The 20844-nt window shown below is 40.7% G+C and overlaps 1 protein-coding gene across 1 annotated transcript in view; it reads left to right on the top strand.

Annotated features, from left to right (window-relative positions):
* THSD7B (thrombospondin type 1 domain containing 7B) overlaps nucleotides 1–20844 on the top strand; it is a gene marked incomplete at both ends in the record, with an annotated part of 259689 nt that overhangs the window by 42800 nt on the left and 196045 nt on the right. The window contains 2 exons of the mRNA XM_084289684.1: nucleotides 11309–12086; nucleotides 20039–20290. Coding sequence (XP_084145810.1) covers nucleotides 11309–12086; nucleotides 20039–20290 — 1030 coding nt within the window. The remainder of the gene's footprint in view (nucleotides 1–11308; nucleotides 12087–20038; nucleotides 20291–20844) is intronic.

The following is a 20844-nucleotide window of genomic DNA, read 5'->3' as shown; positions in this document are numbered from 1 at the left end:
TTCTGAAAATGTGTGTAAAGGTGCCAGCCTGCTAGACTTTTAGTGATAGCTGAAGACTATTCAGAAATATGTAACTGCTACAAATTCAGAATAACATAAGCAAAACATCTCTGAAAAGGCAATCTGCCAGTAGCAATATTCTGACCTCTGAATAATTTGGGTGCATGACTTGATGTTTGAATAAATCCTCTTTGGAACTGAAGTTCCATTTTCAGGTTTCTTTATTTCAGCAGTGTAGGTATTAGAAAACCAACCAAACAAAACAAAAAAGCCAACAACAACCTTTCCCTTCCCCTAAATGTGCTTATTCCCACCCTGGGACCATGGGTTAACACTCTGCCCGCTGCAGTGCTCAGAAGGCTTGGACTTGTGTTAATTTACTGACGCAGATTTATGGCCAACACTACAGTACTCTATTCTCTGTTTATACTTAGAGCATTGCTGGCTTTTGCCCCAGGGAACCTAACTTAACTGGAAGAGAAAAAACAAAATTAAAACCAACAAACAAGAAAATAAAAAATTACTCTTTATGTTGTAATGCTTTATTACCCAGTATTATTGTAGCTTTTGTTGTTCTTGTATGGGAGGTGTGTTTGCAGAGAAGCACTGCAGCAGAGGGTCTGTTTCTCTGGATCGGATGTAGCTGTGTGCCAAGTCCTGCTCTCCAGGAACTGAGCAGGTATAAAATTCTAGTTTAAAACAAACAACAACAACAAAATCAAACAACTGGATCTCAGTCCGGCCTGATGCAGTGATCTTAATCTGGCAGTGCTTTGCTGTCATTCGCCTGCATGTGTAGTCATTTGGAACAATACCTGGGAAAGTCAGCCTCCAAATGTGAGGGACATATTTCTTTCTTGACATACCTACCTAGATATGCTGTGCTTGCTTAGAGTTTGTAATTCTTGTCACAAGAGTCCCGAGATTTTTCTAGTTTTAACACCTGTTCTGTGAATCAGAACAAGGTGAAGTGATCATGTTCCCTGAGTGCAAACTTGAGTGGTTTAGTTATTCTGTTCTCCTGGACCTTGCAATCAAGAAGCTGAATTTTTGATGTGATAGGAAATTACTTCAGTTTGAAAAGTAGTGTATTTCTCATTCTCTCCTCTCCTCTCCTCTCCTCTCCTCTCCTCTCCTCTCCTCTCCTCTCCTCTCCTCTCCTCTCCTCTCCTCTCCTCTCCTCTCCTCTCCTCTCCTCTCCTCTCCTCTCCTCTCCTCTCCTCTCATTTTTAATTATTACAGATGTGTTTTTTGTTGTTCTTATTTATTTATTTATCAGTATATGTCTGTCACTCTTCCCTGAAGTAAAAATCACTTGAGTCTCTTGAATCTCAAAGCTCTTCATCCCGGTTTTATGGTGTCTGGAAACTTAAGCACTTTGGCCCTCTTAGATTGATTGGACGCTGCTCAAAGCTCAGCCCTTCTTCCTGACAGCAGCCTGTGCTTAGAAGAGCTACTGGATGAGCAGATTGATTTACTGCTGGAGAATGCTTATCATTCTGAAACTTTGGTGTAGCTGTTTAAATTGTTTATTCCTGCACAGCTTTTTCTAAGTATTGCACTTCACTGAAGTTGTTTTTTTTTTTTTTTTCCTAGAGTTTGGTGCCTTTAAGAAGGGTGTCAAGGGTAATGGAAATTTAAGAATAGTTAATTAAAAGTGGATGGTTACATGTGGGCTGTAAATAATAATAATAAAAAATAAATGCTCACTAGAAAGGAAGGTTTATAGTTCTACAATGACCTGTGTCTAGCTGGAGGCCTGTAGTTAGCGGTGTCCCCCAGGGGTCAATACTGGATGCAGAATTGTTCAGCTTATTCATCAATGACTTGGATAATGGGTAGAGTACCTCCTCAGCAAGTTTTCTGATGACACACAGGTGGGAGGAGTGGCTGGTAGCCCAGTGTGCTGTGCTGCCATACAGAGGGACCTCGACAGGCTGGAGAGATTGGCAGAGAGGAACCTCTTGAATTCAACAAGGGCAAGTGCAGGGTCCTGCAGAAGTTGTCATATTCCTTCTGGGGAGGAATAACCCCATCCACCAGCACAGGCTGGGCACTGACCTTCTGGAGAGCAGCTCTGCAGAGAAGGACCTGGGGGACAAGTTGACCATGAGCCAGTGATGGGCCTTTGTAGCCAAGAAGGCCAGTGGCATGCTGAGGTGCATTTGGAAGGGCTTCACCAGCAGGTTGAGGGAGGTGATCCTGCCCCTCTCCTCAGCCCTGGTGAGGCCTCACCTGCAGTGCTGTTTCCAGTTCTGGGCTCCCCGGTACCAGAGGGACACGGAGCTCCTCGAGGAAGGAGCTACTAGGGTGATGAAGGGACTGGAGCATCTCTCATATGAGGAAAGGCTGAGGGAGCTGGGCATATCCAGCCTGGGTAAGAGAGGGCTCGGGGGGGGGGGTCTGATCAATGTGTTGAAGTATCTGAAGAGAAGGTGTCAAGAGGATGTGCCCAGACTCTTCTCAGTGGTGCCCAGCAACAGGACGAGAGGCAATGGGCACAACCTGCAACACAAGAAGTTCTGTCTGAACACGAGGAAAAGCTTCTTTGCCTGAGGCTGAGTGAGCAGTGGCACCGGCTGCCCAGAGAGGTCTCCTTCCCTGGAGATACTCAAAAGCTGTCTGGACACAACCCTAGGTAATGTGCTGTATAGGGCCCTACTTGAGCAGGGAGGTTGGACCAGATCATCTCCTGAAGTCCCTTCCAACCTCAGCTGTTCTGTGATTTAATTATACTGTTGCCTGGGATTGCTACCATCAGTGTTCTCCATCTTTGCAGAAATACTAATTAGTAGTAGTTTGAGCAGCATGGGAAATCCTGCCCATTGTATAGCTCTTCTATAATGCTAGCTTGTTCAGAATAATGATTGTCTGGTCCATTTCCATGGGGAAATGAGGAATTTTCCTCTTTGGATGGCAGATGTGCTCATACCTGCAGCCTTCCATGCATGGGTTGACCCAGTGTGGCACCTCAGGGCCCAATGCTGCATTTTGGTTCCTTTATCATGGCTTACTGATTGAAAAAATACGATATAGTATCTGAAAAAATATGATGACTTCTGTGCTGTAGTGGGTCATAAAATATATAAGTTGAGAAGGGCACAAAGCCAAGCAGAAAAAATACATTTCTCCCTTAAAATGATGTCTGGAGACAGATACACAATTTCCTGTGTTTATGTACATGTGAAGTAAATTCTGGTACTTCAGCAGAGCATCACAAAGGTTTTGCAGGTATGCAGATTGGTGTGTTCAGTGTTTTCACAATTTCTTTCTATGAGACAATTGTTTGTGTGGATTTTTTTTTCTTAACATTTTGAATATCAGAACTTTATTATTATTTCAAAAAACAAGTATACTTTAAGCTTCATGAAAGAATAAGAAAATTAGAAAATGCAGATGTCAAAATTCAGAAAAAGGGATGAAAGTATTTTTGGTGTTTGCCAAGTAATGAATTATTGCAGAACTAATACAAGTATTCTCTTTGTATCTCGGAGCTCGAATACCATGTTGAACCACTGCCAGTGTTTCCTCCTCAGCTGTTTTCCACTGAGGCTCTGTCTCAGAGCAATAAGACATTGACAGCGAATTTCCTGATTCGATTCCTGTAGAAACCCGCTGATGCTGATCTTTAAATTGTTTGGCAAAGTTTATTGTGGAGACGTGGATGGGCTGGTCTTTTCCAGAGCTGTGTGCTGCCTTTGTAGCGGCCCTACCCATTGCTGGGCTATTAGTAAGAAGGTGGATCTGGAATGAAACCTGGGCTTTGCGTGCCAGAAGAACCACTTGGAGGGGTAGACCTCATATAGACCTCTTAGATTGTGCTTTCTATGGACTGGAGAGAAGTTTTAATTATAGTCATGAAGGAGGTACCAGTGACCAGTGCAGGTTGTCCTGAACCTGTGCAGCTGTGCTGGTGCTTACAAGTACTAGGCAGACCTGCTGGGCTGTCCTGCAGGAGCCTGCTCACCCTTCCTTGCCTTGGCAGCCCAGCTGGGGAGAAATCCTGAAGGGGTTTGTTTGCAGGCACTGCCTCCAGGCAGCTTCATAGCGCAGGCTGTGTGGTGGGAGATGCTGCATTACCGCTGCTGTATCAATTCGTGGTGATTTTCAAAGCAAGGACCCAGTTCCCCTCGGGGAATGTAAGCGTCTAAGTCAAGGTGGAGCACATGAAGAAACTTTCTTCAGTTGCGCTTTCTGTTAAGGTTACATTTAGAAACACCTTATGAAGATTATTTTGTTAAAAAAAAGAATTGATTTTCATACTTCAGAATTTTAAAAATGTTAGATTACAGCTCTCTAATCCAGTACTGGGTGGTTTTAATCGTATACACAGTGCAATACATGTAGTTGTAATTTGCTAGTAACACCTATTTATATTTTCGTTTTTATAGTATTCTTATATACATTATAACCTTGTCTCTAAATATCATTTGCTACCAAGACAAGATAACTGCTTTCACATAACCCTCAAAATATGTCAAATGGGTGTTTCAGAAATGTATTGCAATGTGTGGGCTGTTTTTTTTTGTTTGTTTGTGTTTTTTTTTTTTTTTTTTTTTTTTTTTCCTTTCAAAGCTGAGAGTTGAAAGAAAAGAATATTTTTCCTTGGGCTATCTCCAGGGTGTGGGCACATGATTGAGTAGCTCAGCTAACGCAGTTTACATTAGTGCTTAATATTAAGAAGTCCTGCCTTCAAGTGCCAAGGGGTTAGTAAATCACTGAATTTTCATAAACAACAGTGTTCATTACATTTTGCTGTACAATGTCTTACTTGCTGGAGTGTGTCTTGAGTGTTACCGCATGTGGATAATAAGGCAAAAACCTGAAATGTAAAATTGGAACAAAATGCTGCCTGGCTATAAGTCACTAAACTTCACTTTTATTCAGATGTAAGTAAGATGAATAACTGAGCTGCTGAGTTACTCATTTGTGTAGGTCATGAAAGTTTAAAAAAGTGCTGCAGATATTTAAAATTAATCACAGGAATCAGAGGAATTTTCTCTGCCATGTGTGATACATCGCAAATATTACAATAGACTTGTTTTGTATGGCATCTTTCATATGAAGTGTTAGAGAAAGCATTTTACTGAATTGCTGTTAATAATATATAGCAAACCTACTGAGATAGTTAAGTACAGGTGAGGAAGAAAAGCTACATTTTGGTTGAAATGTGGCATTAGATGCAAGGCAGGCATACAGGAAGTCTTTTCCATAAAGCAAGGCAGTACGCAATTATGCAAACAATAGCTTTACTTAATATTAGTAGTATAAAGTAGGTAAACGTATTAAGTCTGGTGTCAGGCTATGTATAGAGCTGTTCTGTGCCACAAATATTTAAGTCTCATCGTTCTACAAGAAAAGATGAAAGTGGACTGAATAAACTGACATGGGGAGAGTACAACATACAAGTGATATGACTTTCATCAGTATAGTAAGATTTTTGTTGAAATAATAAAAAAAAAAATAAAATTTTGTGGCATTTTGTCAAATGCCTTTGCGTCATACCTAAAATTAATTAAGTGGTGAGAAAATGCGGTAGTTCATATGATTTTTGACAGTTCGGTTCATGATAAATAAATGTACCTCCAAGTCACATTAAAAATTACACATTTCTCTTGAAAGGGGGTTACAATCACATCTGGTGGCGTTATTCCTCAGCTGGGCTTTAAGGACATTTTAGCTTAGTGATATGGTTTAGTGGAGGACTTGTTAGTGTTAGGTCAGAGGTTGGACTTGGAGGTCTCTTCCAACCTAGATGATTCTGTGGCATCATACTTCTCTGTTCTGATATTCAGGGATCTTTATCTAAGCTAAGAATTAATACTTTCCGTTTAAATACAAACTGGCAAGGTCTAGAACAGCTGCTCTTAAATTTGATACTTAAACTAAAAGACAAAGTTTTTGTTTTGTTTTAAGTAGAAAATTCAAAAAAATCTTTGAGTTCTTTCAATGTTCTGTATATCAGATGGGACTTGGAAAATATCTATTGCCTGTTTGAAAGAAATTGCTAACACAGTACTCTACTTAACTGATTGCTAATCTTGTCCTAAGTTTGCAAATTAGTACATAGCTACAGGGACAGAATAATTGTGGAAGATGCTTATTCAATGAATTCTCAGATGGTGAAATGGTTGCAATTAAGCTAAATGTCACGTTAAACACAGCATAATTATTGTACCAGCCCTTATTAAGCAATAACATACTTATTAAGCAACTCTTATTGGGATATCTATTTGAGATTTGATACTTAGTTGTGTTTCATTTTGTCTGTAATATGTAATTATTTTTCTGAATAGCCTGCTTGCCTTACGCTTTTGCGACCTGTGTGTCAAAGAGCAGATGCTACTGTATCCTTTCAGACATGATTATTGCATAATTGTAGGTAGGTCTTGCAGGCAGGAAAAGCAAATCAGGGCCCACTACATGAAATAAACTACAATTGCAGTGCTATATTGCTTGCTTCTAACTGTATTAGAGAAGCTCTTTGCACTAATTATATGGTTATCTTTCTGTTGGATAAAGGATGGCAAACAGAACAAGGTGTTGTTTTTTCTTCATTAGATTGACTTAATATATTAATTGCTATTATGTCATTATCATCACATAGTGTTATAGATGTCTTGTAAGAGATGGTGGGATGTCTATTTATTTATTTATTTATTTATTTATTTTGTAGTTTTCTTTGTTGCCTGACTTCTCATTTTTGGGAATAGTGATTTGATTAGACTCTCTCTTCAGTTTTCTTCCCAGTCTTCCTGAGTTGTTGCTTACAGAACATAATCATCAGCCACAGACATGTACGTGGCCATGCACTTTTTTTCTTACTGCACTTGGGTCTGCTTTTGCAGATGCTCCTGCCTTCTGGAGGAGTGTCAACACTTTTTCATTTTGGACATTTTTGTTGCAGTTTTCATCTTTTCTTGAACATTTGCCTTCTTGAATTTGGAGGCCTTTGCTCCTAGATGGGCAAAAAATGTTACTTTTTGGTGGTGGTGTGAGACCATGAGTCTGTCCACTATTTGATTAGGTTACAGTGGTTAGGAGATGGACAATGTCTATGTTTTGTCTTAATCTTTTTGTACTTTCCATAGGCTGTTCACCGTGAAATAGATTTCATTTTATTTAGTCTTGTGCTTTAATAACCAGTGGCCTCCCGTTCAAGACTGGGAATTGTAATGCATCTTTTTAAAGTTCTAGCCTTTCGTGTATAAGTTCCAGTAGGCTTTTAATAAAATATTGTTAATACTGTTATTCATGTTCTGCTGAGATATTCCTTCTAATTGACTCAGATTTATTTCAAGGAAGGTGTAAATTTAACGTGGCTCCTCTAAAAAAACAACTGAAATACTAATTACAAAGCAGGCTATTGACTGGGAAGTATTTATATCCTTCTCCTCAGTTAAGCTACTGAACAGGATATTTAACTAAGCAATGAAACATTGAGGATAAGTTTACTGCTGTGTCCTGAAGAGATCATCGGAAGTGAAGAAACGTCTGCAGTAATGGGATTTGCATCTGATTTTTCACCCTTATTTTTTCATGCTTATTTTTGGCATGCTAAGAGTGGGTCTAATAAGCTATATTTTTAGCATGTTTGCCAGAGAATAATTGCAAATTGTGATGTGTCTAATGATAATGTAATTGCTTATGAGTTCTTTCTTTTATTTGTAATTTTTCTTTCTAAATTCACTTCTGACGTTAAATAAAGGTCACTTCTTCATAAGGCTTCTGCTGCGTATCTATCTATACTGTTAATGCTGGGACTGGTAGACCTGTAGCTATTACATAGAACAGTTCTTGAGTAACACCCAGGAAAGTAGCAGTACTGAAGAGATGAGTTTTGTGCAATGGTGAAAGAGTAGTGGTAGGTTTGGTGAATATAATTTGGCCAGCCTTCTTCAACTGCTTTTTATTACTATATCGAGTCTTTTAGTGGTATTTTGATGTAGAGGAATATGGATTGTAAATCCTGCTGTCCTAAGAAATAAGTAGTAAATCCTAAATTGGTGTAGTCTGTTCCAAGCAATTTGTGAGCAAAATGTTGTTATGCACTAAGCTGAAGTGAAACAATATTGCTCATGACTTTTTGCTTTCAAAACAAACTTGTGGAAAAACAGACATTCCCTGCACTGAAACTTCCAGATATCAAAAAATAAAAAATTGTCTTTGTAAAACTGCTTCAGAGAAATGTTGAGATAAACTCATGATACAGTAAAGCCACCTAGTATTTGAGTTTTGATTTTTGACTCCTATTTTTAGTAAGATGACAGCATATACATAATTTGATGACTGTTTTTGAATCTTGGCATTTTATGGAATAGACTTTTAAGTCAAAATGACATATCAAGAACAGACATTCAAATTGTCAGTAGACTTCTTCATGTATCTTGTAACTTCAAAAGCATAAAGTCTAATTTTTTGGAATCTTCAGTTTTTAAGCCCATTTAATTATGGTGAAAGTCAATGGTAACTAACTATAATTAGTATAGTACAGTTTGTGGTGTACAGTATAATTTGCTGCTGTGTTTTCCAATTCAAGATGTGTCACTGTTGAGTCCTTACATTGAACTGGCATATTTTGGTGTGAAATACAGGCACAAAAGGGAGAAAGGCTGTTCACATAGCCTGAAGACTGGATGCATCAAAAGCTGGAGCTGTCTAAACCCCGATGACTCTGAAAATCCATCTTGCGTGCTGCTTTTTGACCACAAGAGGAGGTGTCAGACTCAGGGTGGCATTGTAGTCATACCCTGGAGGATGAGGGAGGAAAAGCAGCCACCAAAGGGACATCTCCTGGGTCTCTGCTTTGTAATCACAGCCGTTGGGCTGCAGGGCGCTGGCAACAAATAATGCAGCAAGGAGAGGTGGTGGCATCACTGTCTACCTGACTGGCCAGACTGTGCTCCACGCGTGACTCTGAAGCTCCTGAGGCAGCTCTGGGGAGATCTGTAGTAACCTCTAATCACTAAAAACCTGTACAGTCAGGAGTGGTGATGCCAGAGGAGAGTCAACAGTGACAGCTCGGTGTGGTGGTTTTACTGTGCTGGGCAACTAAACCCCACAACCGCTTTCTCACTCCCCCTCTTTTTTAGATGAGGAGGGGGAGATGTAAAGCAAAGAACAACTCAGGGGTTGAGATAAGGATAATTTAATTAAAGGGAAATAATAATAATAATTAAATAAAGATTATTATGAACTAAACAATTCAACTAAAGGGAAATAAAAAGGGAAAGGGGAAAAGGGAGGTGGAAAGGGAAAATAAAAAGAAGGGAGGAAACAAACAAATAAAATAAATGAAGGCTATGTGGAAGTGCAGAGGAAAGAAAATTACTCTCTACTTCCCACAAATGAGAGATGATTGACCACATCCTTGAAGCAGGGCCTCAACGCACGTAGCCGGTGTTCGGGAGAAGGACCAATGTTTTCACGAGAGCCCACCCCTCCCCTCTTCTTCCTGTTTCCACCTTTTATTGCTGAGTGTGACATCATATGGTATGGAATATCCCTTTGGTTGGTTTTGGTCAGCTGCCCTAGTGATGTTTCTCTTCTCACTTTCTGCCCACCCCCTAGGAGGGTTAGAGAGAGGCCCAGTGGTGTGCCAGTACTGCTTGGCAGTAGACACAACACTGGTGTGATAACACTGCTGTTCCAGCTACAAGTGCAGAGTACAGCACTGCATGGGCTGCTGCAGGGAAAGTTAACATTCCAGCCAGACCCAGTACACTCGGTGAGGTTCTTCAAGATTTGTATTGAAGTTTCTGCATTGCTCCAAATTCCCCATGTGGGATGTGTTGTAGGAGAATCTTGGCTATACCCAAAGTATTTACTTTCTCTCTTTTATTAACTATGGAAAAGAAAAGGACATTTGTTTCTTTATTTATTATCATAATATCAAGGCCCTGGTTCTGGAAGATGCAATCCTTTCTGTCCATAAAGAAAAAAACAACAGGTTTACCTACAAAAACATTATTAGCTAGATGAAATACTTGGTGTTATAATTGCAGCCATTATGGGGGCTGTTTTGTTTTTATGTGTTTGCTATCTTAGTGTAAGCATATAACTGATTCTGATAGTTTTAAAAATCATTTTTAAAAAACTTGTCTGGAGTAACATTTTTTAATATAAATTGACCTATTTATTGTAAGTTAATTTTCTGCCATAAAAAAAATAATAATACAGAAGTTGTTGTTTGTTGCAGTGTACTTTCAAGTGTGGATTACATATGCAATGTTCTTACCCAGTGAAATGGTTCCATTATGGGGTACTGGAAAGTTTTTAAACTTAGGAATGAGATGAAACCCTCTTGAGACATGATCATCAAAATCCCTTTAATATGTTAAGATTCAGCCTGAGTGCTTTCCACTACCTTTTCTCCTCATTTTGAAAGCAATTCTGTACTTTATAGACCTTAGATTATTTTGTGGACCAGGTGGATTTTTGTGGAATAATATTTTTAGAGAAAAATCTTTCTATTTAGCCTTGTCTGATTTAAGTTCACTTGCAAATCCTTAAATAACATTCATACAGTTACATAAGTATGTTTGTGTGCTCCAGAACTGAAAATGAGATTCGTGGGTTTAATTCTGATTTCGTTTCTCTTGCTGAATGACTAGCTATGCCCCCATCTCTAGTACCGTGTGCTGCAACCAGGGACGACTTGCTCGAGGTACTTCCCAGGGTAATTTAGAAGTTGAAACACGTGAGGGGCCTCTTCTGCTATATGGGGCCGTGCTCATAAAGCAGAGCCCAGTGGGACCCGTTCTGTAGTATTTACACTGTAATGTAAAGTCAGTTCCTCCAGTTTCAACTCCTATTAAGAGTGTGCTTTTATTTCCATAGTATTTATCCTCACCGTTTTATCACCACAGATGATGATTCAGCTCCTTCCCAGAGCAGTTTATGCCATTGACTAATTGCTCTATTAAGAATGTTTTCCTCTTACCTAACTTGACTTTCTTTTCCTATTAGATTATTGTTCCTTTATGATTGTTTTTATACTCATTTGTACAAGTGGAATTAAATATTCATGTTTCCTCAGGCTTTGGGGTGCATTTTACTGCTGCAGAAATGTGCCTGTCCTGTCCTTAATTTGTGGGGCACTGGAAGGCAAAATTTTTTTCCAAGTGTTGGGGAGCAGGTGGCATCCCATGATGTGAGTACATGGGGAGAAGTGGCTTGCAAACCCAAATTTAGCCAATTTTAGGGACTAGCTGCTAGTTGTTCACTTTTTAATGGATTCCAGAGCATGGTTTTGCGGTTTTTGGGTGAGACTGTTGGCCTGGCATGGCTCAACCCTCTTCTTTTGCAGGTCACTGGGGCCGATGCGTGGGTGACTGCGGTTCAGGGGGCACTCGCAGCCGGGCCATCTGGTGCACCCACACTGAGGGCTGGACGTCCCACCACGCGAACTGCGACCAGAAGGAGAAGCCCGAAAGCCACCGGAGGTGCTTTAAGGTCTGCGACTGGCACCTGGAGCTGTTCGAGTGGGAGGTTTCGGGATGGGGCACCTGTGTGCCCGGCGGTGAGGCTGGGGCCTGCGTCACGGCGCAGCACGGCCTGCAGCGCCGCAGCGCCCGCTGCCTCCAGAAGCTGAACAGGAGCACCGTCGCCAGCGAGATCTGCGAGCATCTCGCACCCCGGCCACCCCTTGAGCAGGCCTGCCTGGTGCCGTGCCCGCGGGACTGCGTCGTCTCCGACTTCTCCGCCTGGTCCCAGTGCGGTGGGGGCTGTGCCAGGACCATGCAGCACCGGACACGCACCGTAGTCGCTCCCCCGCTGTACGGGGGTGCCCCGTGCCCCAACCTGACTGAGTCGAGGCTCTGCGAAATGGCTGCTTGTCCCCTCGGGGAAGAGGAGCACATCTACAGCCTCAAGGTGGGGCCCTGGGGCGAGTGCAGGCTGCCCCATCATGACGATGCAATGGCGGCTGGGAGAGCAGTGCTGGATTTTGGCACGGACTCTGGAGAGCCGAGCATGTCCTGGCTCGAAGGCCATAAAGCTCACCATCATGCCCGGGAGGTGCAGGTCGGGTATCAGAGCCGGCCGGTCAGGTGCGTGAGGAGTGACGGCAAAAATGTTGTGCTGAGGTAAGGGCCTCATCTTTGATGTCCTTTCTTCTGTATGTCGCTGCTTTTCACGGCCACACCACGAGTGTATTTGCCTTTCCGAGTTTTAAATGCAAATTTTTATGTGTTTTCTTTGCAGTCTGCTGTTTGATTTAATTCCCTGCTTGTGAAGCTAGCATCCCCAGAATATTTTGCATGCTTCTGTGATTCGTGACTGTTTAACTCGTTTTATGTTTTTAATATTTCTCTTCTGTTTTTTGTTGTTTTGAGGAAACCTCAAGAAAATGGAGTTATATACATATCACTTCCCACTATAGCTGTGGGAGAGGGAGGTGCTGAACATAGAAAGGTCTCATTCTCAGTCACCTACTGTATATATTTGGCTGAAGAGGCTAAAATAACATCAGCTTAAACTGCTTAGTTCTTACAAATCAACACTGAATAAATTGAGAAGTGTAAACCTGAACAGGACTTGCAAATTTACTAGAAGGTATTTCTTGGACAGATAGATCAGTGAGCAAAACCGTGATTGTCTCCTGCTTTTGAGGAGCCTTCATGTTTGTGAGACTGATACACGATTCGTGACTAGCATTTCTTTCTTTGACGGTGGTTGTTGATTTCTATCCTCATGTGTTTTAGCTAACAATTTTCCTTAGTCTGTGCAGGTTGCTTTACTGTAATTCAAATGTGAAGGTTACAATAATGTACAGCAAATAATGGAAAGATTTATTCTCTCCATTTCTTGCATTTAAATTTAAGTTATCTGAGCTCTGCCATTTGACTTCAGATTGAATTTGGGCAGATACCAGGAGCTATAGATTGCTGTGGAATTGATTGAGTTCTGAGAAAGTCAGAAGTAAGATTTTTGAAGAACTTCTTAGAAGTTCTTGGAAAATCCTGCTCCTGAATTTTGCAGAAATCGATCTTTCTCAGTAATCTATAGCTCCTGGTGCCTGCACAAATTCAAATTGGAGAGATAAGGGGTTATTTTGTGTCCAATTCACTGTCCCTGTTTATGTCAGAAATGTTTCTGCACACATACTGAGGTGCAAATATACATTCTAGCCTTTTTGCTACCTCCTCCTATTACCTCTGTAGCAAAGTACATATTTTTTATTGCTTGGAAAAAAGTCAAGATTTGTGAACTGTTGCAGCAGTTTTCTACCATCTTGACTTTATTACTAGTCTCTAATATATGCTGATTCTAAATATACAGATTTTATGCTCATGTAGCTGCTTGACTTTACTGGAGTTACTTGTGATTTATGGTACTGTGAAATCCGCAGCAGGTTTATGTACGTTAACATGTGTTAGCTGCTTTTCTGCCTTGTATCTCGTTCCTTATCAGTAGCTCTGGATAGGGAATACCAACTTGTTAAACTTTCACTGTCTCAGCCCTCACACGCTCAGTGGTACATTTGCTGTAGGAATGGGGAACGGAAGACACTGTTTTCATACTTTGCTCTTCGTTTCACTGCTGTGTGAGTAACACATTGAACTTCTGGATGACAGCGCAGAAGGTCCCAGAAGGTTAAATTTCAGTGTCTCTACCTGTGATCAAGATGTCTTCTTCCCTTGTCTTTTCATTTTTCCTTCTTTTCTCTTTAGCTGATCCAGTACCCAATTTGGGAACATACAGCTCCATTAGCAGACTTTTTACAGTCCTGTCAGACCTTTTTTGTTGGGGCTGTGTCTTAGCTGAGGCTAACCCATCCTTTTCTCTTAGTAAGCCAATATACGAGAGGAAAATCCATAGATTCCATCGGGGATAAAAGGTCTTTTTAAAAAACAAACCACACAAACACAAAGCAAACAAAACCCCTTGTTATTACTTGTAGCCATGTAGCTTGAACTTGGAAACCTAAAACCCAAACCTAAAATCCATCATAAAATCCAACTTGTGTTTAATTTCTAGTGTCACTGATAAAAACCCCCAGCAACAACTCCCTAAAAACATCCCATGTTAATGCCTTCCTCGTTCCATTGTGCAGCATATTTGCTGCCATTCACCTGAAGAATGGATCAGATCTTGCAGATGTCACTTTATAAGAGTGATGATATTTTGGCTACCAATAAAGAAGAGTAAATGCATTTGCATAACCCTGAAGCAGGGCTTGGCCGACAGCCAAATGTCTGCTGTAAAACTGGGAAGAAGTGCTTTATTTGTGCTTTTTCATTTTCCTGGCTGAGATTTCCTATTTAGAATAATGCTGTTGAGTAAGTACCGATGAGAGATACAAATTAAATTTTCTAGGAAACTAAGGGAAGAGAGAGAAAAGACCTGGCCTAGGGATCCTAGAGATGTTTCACTGAGGTCTCTGAGCTGCACGATTATTGGGGTGTGTTGGGATTTTATCGCCACCACTCTCCCTTCTGCCACTAACCTGAAGAAAAGCAGCAGGTGATGTGAGCGGTCAGTTTAACACCATTACCTGTCAAAAGCCATGTGAGGATAGCAAACACATATTCTGCTCATTTCCAAATTTATAATGCAGCAGCAAAGACGGCCCTGTGGTGTCCACAAGTGGTGTCTGTTGCCTAATTTATTATCAAAGTTGTTAAATTTACCTGTTTCTAATCTCAGGATTGTTTGTCAGCCAATTATGCCAGCAAGCAGCAATCATTGTGCATGCTAATGGGGGGCTACAGTGGTACAGTGCTTGGTGTGAAAGAACAGGCTTTTGCAAAAAAAATGTATTTTGGTGGGATGGGTGCAAGCTGTTTTTTAAGGACTAAATGACTGCATGTATCCTCTTGTTAGAGATGCAAATTTACCGGTAGGAAATTAATTTTCACCTCTCCATTAACAAGTTTGTGATTCATGAGAACAGCAAAAGTTGTCCTTTCTCTTATAAAATAAGGAGCAATAGCAGGAAACAAGTCTGACATTTGTTTTCCATTTTCCACCAATTCTCCAGTTGTGCTGTAGAACCCCCCAAAAAAACACAGCCTTTGGTTTCACAGAAACCCTTGGGTGAGAGCTGAAGAATCCTTTGCTTTATAAGGAAAACATTGTTTTCATTTTAATCATTGGTCCTGTGAAGTTTTGTGTGCCTGTTTCAGCCTTGAAGGTGCACAAGAAGATGCTAGGAATTTCTAAAGTAAATACTGTAAAGTGGAGCTGCTTTGAAAGGAGCACAAGTGCTTGGAACATAGGACAGACTGCAACAGGCACGTAGAAGCAGGGAATGTCTTTGATGAAATGTTGTTTAGATTGGAGGATCTGCATTTGTTGAAATGAATGAAAAAGGGAGAAAGGGAGAGGAAAGTCAGAGATGGAGCTTTTCTTTTTGAAAAACACTAGAAATTGAGACAGTCGACCAACAGAATGTCTGTAGAACTTGAGAAAGGTTCAGAAGTAATTTTGGTGTGAAAACTTTATATTCATAAAACATAAAAGGAGTAGGATCAAAATGAAATACTCTTAGAGATATTAGAGAATCTTTTAAAGACTTCATTCATTTTAAAAAGCCTATTTTTTAAATTATTGTTTCAGATAAACAAAAAAGTTTTAACTTTAAATCTTTAAATCTTCCATCCAGTAACAAAACCAACCATAAACACTTCCATACATTTACGAAAATCTCTGAAAAAGTTGTAAAAAATTTACAGTTAGAAATTCTGCTGGTTTTGGTTTTCTCTTTTGTCGCAGTTGTAAAAACCTACCAAGTAGTGAGATGAAGAACCTAAGAACCTTTTTTTTTTTTCTTCCTATTTAATTTAGACACTAAATTTTAATGTAGTGAAATCAGTGCCTATAGCTAAATATTGAAATCCTAATTTTGTCTTGATTTTTCTGACTTGACGAGTGCATTCATTTAGCACACTCAGTATTCCCAGTGAGCATACTGAGAAGTTAGCATCAGGAGCAAACAGCTTTAGTGCCTTTTTTTGGTTATTATTTGGATGAGGAGTCTTTTTCAGGTACGTATTTCTTAAACTCTTCATTCCGTGTGCAAGGTGATGATGATATAATAGAGTTGGATTTGGAATTCAGTTTACTTTGCCTTTGTAAGTGAAAATTCAGGTCAAATTCAGTCAATGGACCAGTAGATGGAGGATGTGGTAGAGCGACACTCAGTTCTTTTGTTTACCTTTGTAATTTGAATTTACATTATCCATTTCCTAGTGGATTGCACTTAACCACTGTGCTGTCGTACATTTCTTGGAAAAATTATTTGCAATTTCTGCTGTTGACACTATTCTGTTCTCTAGATGAGAACAAAATTTCACAGTGCAGAGGTGGAAATGCCGTGCTGTAATACACTTACATGTAATGGCTGTGATTCTGTTCTGGGAGAGGAGGGGTGTGTGTGTGTGTGCATTCAGGTTTTTTCCCAGCAGATGTAGGAATCAAGCCTCAGTGCTCAGGCTTGAAAAACAAATCCCTGAACTATTGGATAAGGAGGTCCTTGAAAAAAAAAAAAAAGTGTAATTTCCTTTGCTTTTATTAAAAGCATACTAAACAAACGAACAGTGGCCACATTTTTTCTTTTCAATTAGAGTAACATTTTGGAAATACTGTCCAATAATAACTGGGCTTTTTCTTTGTTTTTCAAATTGTGCTGAAAGCCAACTGCTTCTGTAGCCCTAAGATCTAAATGCCTGCCTAGTTGGCACAAATATGTCAGCATTTATTTTTAATCGCAGCAGAGGATCTTGTGCATTAAGCTCTGGAGACACCAGAACTCAGACGTCTCAGGCACTACATACAGCCTGTGTTCCTTTGGATCGTGAGTCTCCCTTTGGTCAGGAAAAAAGCGTTTGGATGCTGTTAGGAATACAGCAAGGCTCTGTCCACTACAGTCATGATTAGACCCTAATGAGTCCAGTGCCAGGAACTCTATTCCCCCTCAGTACACAGAAGAGTAAGAAGGCTCTCTGCCATTCGAGTGATTTTAAGCTTCATGCATCTGTTGTCTGTTAACTAACTGATCCATCTTAAACCGCAGGCAGCATAACATATACTGCAAAACAATTCCTGGAGTTTTACAGTATCAGTCCAGCCCTGCAACACAGAAAGCATCAATTGTGGAAGTACGTTATAATATTGCTGTCACCAGATCGACTCTTAAAAGGAAGATCTAACCTTAATACATTAACATGTGGAAAGTTATTATAAAAAAAATGGGCTTATGATGTACCTGCCATCCCCAGGACTTCCTTCCTTCCCTGCTGGTTTGCTAACTGAGGTTTGTTTGTAGGCTCAGATCAACAAATGTTGTGCACACCTGGGTTTTATCTGTATCAGATTGTTCTGAATACATCAGTTACATGAAAGAATGTGTCTGAATTTCATGCAAAAGGATGGGCTGTGTTTTTACATGTGTTTTTGTGTTGCTTGGTGTCACAGTTAATTTGACTTTGAGTCTCTGAACGAGTGAGTACAAGTTAATTAGATTCACTTTCTGTTTGGCTGTTGCATGCAATTCTCCTTCAAAAACATCTACCCAAGCAGAAGGATGAAAATTGCCAGCTCCACATCTTGTTCACCTGAAGGTCAACAAAGTTCTCTTTAGCCTTTTATAGGAGGAAAGGTGGAGGGATTTTCAGAGAAAGAATGAGCTGTTCAGGCTTCACATACTTGCAAGTCTTGCACATAGCAAAGATTCATGCTGGGCAGAGATGTCTTTTGTAGCCCAAGTGTTGGCATGTGTTTGAATCCGTTGGAGCAGGTGTTGTAGATACTGTCTTGCTAATGATTAGGACTAGCAATACTCATTTTGAAGAAGACCCCAAAGCAGATGTTTAAAGGCTTAATTTTCCTTGGTATTTCAGCATAGATCAGGTCAGATTTAAATTTCTCATTTGCAGTGGTGCAATCATCAAAATGGATTTGGGTTTTCTTGTTGGTATCTGAACACCGGATTCTGATTATTCTGTTGAATATGAGATTGGTTGCCTCCATGCTATGTTCTTAGGTTAACTCTAGTTTTCTAGTATAGACATTTAGGACAATGATTTCCAATTGCTAGCATTTTATCTACTCAAAATCAGGAATCCTTTCTTGTTAGCACTGTGGTATTGGTGGCTCACCTGATAACTCTGTTACAAAAGTAATAAAAAGGAAATAAGGTTGCACTTTGAGTGACTCCACCAGCCTAATGCTCCAGCCAAGACTCAAAATCACTAGCCTAGCTCAAGTTCAGATATAATGATTATCATTTTCCAGTCCTTGGTTCAATAGAGTTGATGTTTTGTACCAGATGCAGCTATGCAATCAGTTGCATTCAACATGTGACAGAGGCATGAGAATTATTTTTTTTTTTATATAAACAAGAATAATTTGGGGACATATCACAGGTTTCTGCTTCAAGGAGTTGTTAAAATAAACCTTAGCAAATTCATCCTCCCTGCACCTGTGAGACTATTATTCTAGGTGATGAAGCTGAGACAAAAAGTGTTGAGTTACACTTCAAACTTAAAAAAAGAAGTGTAAATTTAAGATACTAAATGCTGTATTATGCTAGTGATTCAGGGTGTAGTTAAACCTGGTCACGTATCGATGGCAATATTCCTATTGACCTCTATGGGAAATGGACCGGTTCCCAAATTGGAGGAGAAGCGAGTGAATGCCCGTTATCTTCTCTGCTCCCCTGTGAGATTGCCGTGCAATCCTGAAATGATTGCCTGGTGTATTTTCTGTAGAGAAAGTTAGCTTAGTCAGACTGTGTTATAAGTAATATTAAGTGAGGTAATAACTGGTTCCTTGGCACCAGCTCTAGATTTCACACCTTTTAAGTGCACATGGATTTGCTCCTTACAGCTGGTAAAAGCCTGACTGTGAGCAACTGGAGGCTGGAGAAGGCGAATTTAAAGAGTTCACACTGAGTTCATGGATGGTCTTAATTTCAGAGAGCCATTTGCATCATCGCTGTAACACCGGGCAGAAATCAGAAATTCTTAGCTCTTTTTTTCCTGGTGACACCTTTTTTTTTTCTGGGGTCCATCTTTTTGTTTTTTCACCTTTGATTCCTCTCTCCTTTCCCCCATCCACTCCTTTGTGGTGTTCAAGTGACTTCTCTGCTTGTATGTAACTCTGTCCTCTTTTGTTACATCCTTCCCAGCTCTGTTACATCAGTTATGTGTGGTTTCTGGGAGACAACCACGGTATCTCACCCTTTTTGGGAGATTCCCAGTGGCCTTGTGGATGATCTCCAACTGCAGAGAGGTGAAGCAGGAGCAGCTGTGCTCTGCTTGGTCCCTTCCAGACTGAGCAGGGCAGGAGAGCGCTGTCTCACATGTCTACAGTTGTCAGCTCTTAAAATTCATTTTTCCATTGCATTGAGCCACATGCTGTGTTTACTGTGTTACAAAATGAATGAGGATTGTGTCCTAATGAAGGCTGGGGTAATGCGAATGAGCCCAAAAAGTACATGTATGGTTGTGGCATGCCATGGTCTCCTGTGGTTTGTCAGGTTGGAAACCCCTCTGGCCTTAGTTAACAGCACTTGCTTGATAACAACCTTGCAGAACAAAAACATTTCTTATTAATATGTGCCTAATTATTTTTTTAAAAGAGCAGAGTTGCTCAGCAGGATGCCCTGCTACTTAGGGGGACAGATGCTGGACAGCTAGTTCCGTGCGCGGAGGGAGGAGAGTGAACACCAGTGGCAACGCTTCTCCAGGCCTTGGCTTTTATTTTCAGTCCTGGTTAAACTGAGAAATTATAACTGCACAGGTGCAAATGTAGTGCCTTTTACATCTGTTGTAACTTAGAATAAATTAAGTGTAGTATTTGCAAACCACTCAGCGTGCAAGATAGCAGCCGGAACTCACTGGAAATGGAGGATGTGCATTGCAGCTCCTCTTGCCCTCATTGCTTTGGTGTTGAGGCAGGTCTTCTGATGCAAGCCACCCCAAATGACCACAGATCTCTTCTTGTCTGAGTTAGGGTACAATATCTGGGCTTTGTGCTGGAGAAAGAAAAAATTACTAAGATCTCAGCTGTTTTTACTTTGTTCTTATCACAGCCTGTGCGTGCAAGATGCTGTCCCTTTGACCTTCAAATCCTGTGTCATCGCCAAAGACTGTGAAATGTCCGAGTGGTCGGCATGGAGTGCCTGCTCACAGACCTGCAGCTGGGGAGAGCTCGCCCCAGGCTTTCGGAGCCGCCGCCGTGGTGTGCAGAGCCTGGCAGTGGGCACTGGGAAGCTCTGCCCGGAGCTGGAAGAGAGGGAAGCGTGCAGCGCAGGAGGGAGAGAGCTGCTGCAGCCCTGTCCCAGGTACCTGCATGCTTTTGTCAAAGTTTTCTGGAGAACCCCCTGTTCGGAGGTGCTTTTGTGCAAAGAAAAGCTTCCTTGCTTTAAGTCTATGCGTATGTGTGGAGAGGGTCACACATCATGGCTCGTATCTGTGTCTGAAAGATCATTGATTTGATCACTGTTAACTATGATTAGTGGTATTAGTTATCGCTAATAGCGTTCTCATAATTGTTGCTGTTATCATCATTGCTATTACAATAATTACAGTTGCATATAGAAATAAATGTAAATTACGCTCACTACAGCTTATGTTTTCCTATTTTAAAAACTGAGAGCCAGATAGTCCTGTTCTCTGAAAGAGCTTTCATGCTGATTGCTGGTTCAGAGAATTTCCTCAACTGCGCAGACTGGGCAGGTCTCCACAACTGTGCTTTTATTGGCTTTTCAATCATGACTTTTACACAAGGTTTAATGATTCCCCTTAATCTCCCCATAAAAAATTATGGTCCTCCTTGAGGAAAATGGGAACTGATCAGAGGTAACAGCTTGGTCTTTACGCAGCTTCCCTCTGGATA

Source organism: Netta rufina, assembly GCF_964035555.1.
Source record: "Netta rufina genome assembly, chromosome: 6".
NCBI classification, from domain to species: Eukaryota; Metazoa; Chordata; class Aves; order Anseriformes; family Anatidae; genus Netta; species Netta rufina.
This window is presented reverse-complemented; position numbering and strand designations above follow the sequence as displayed.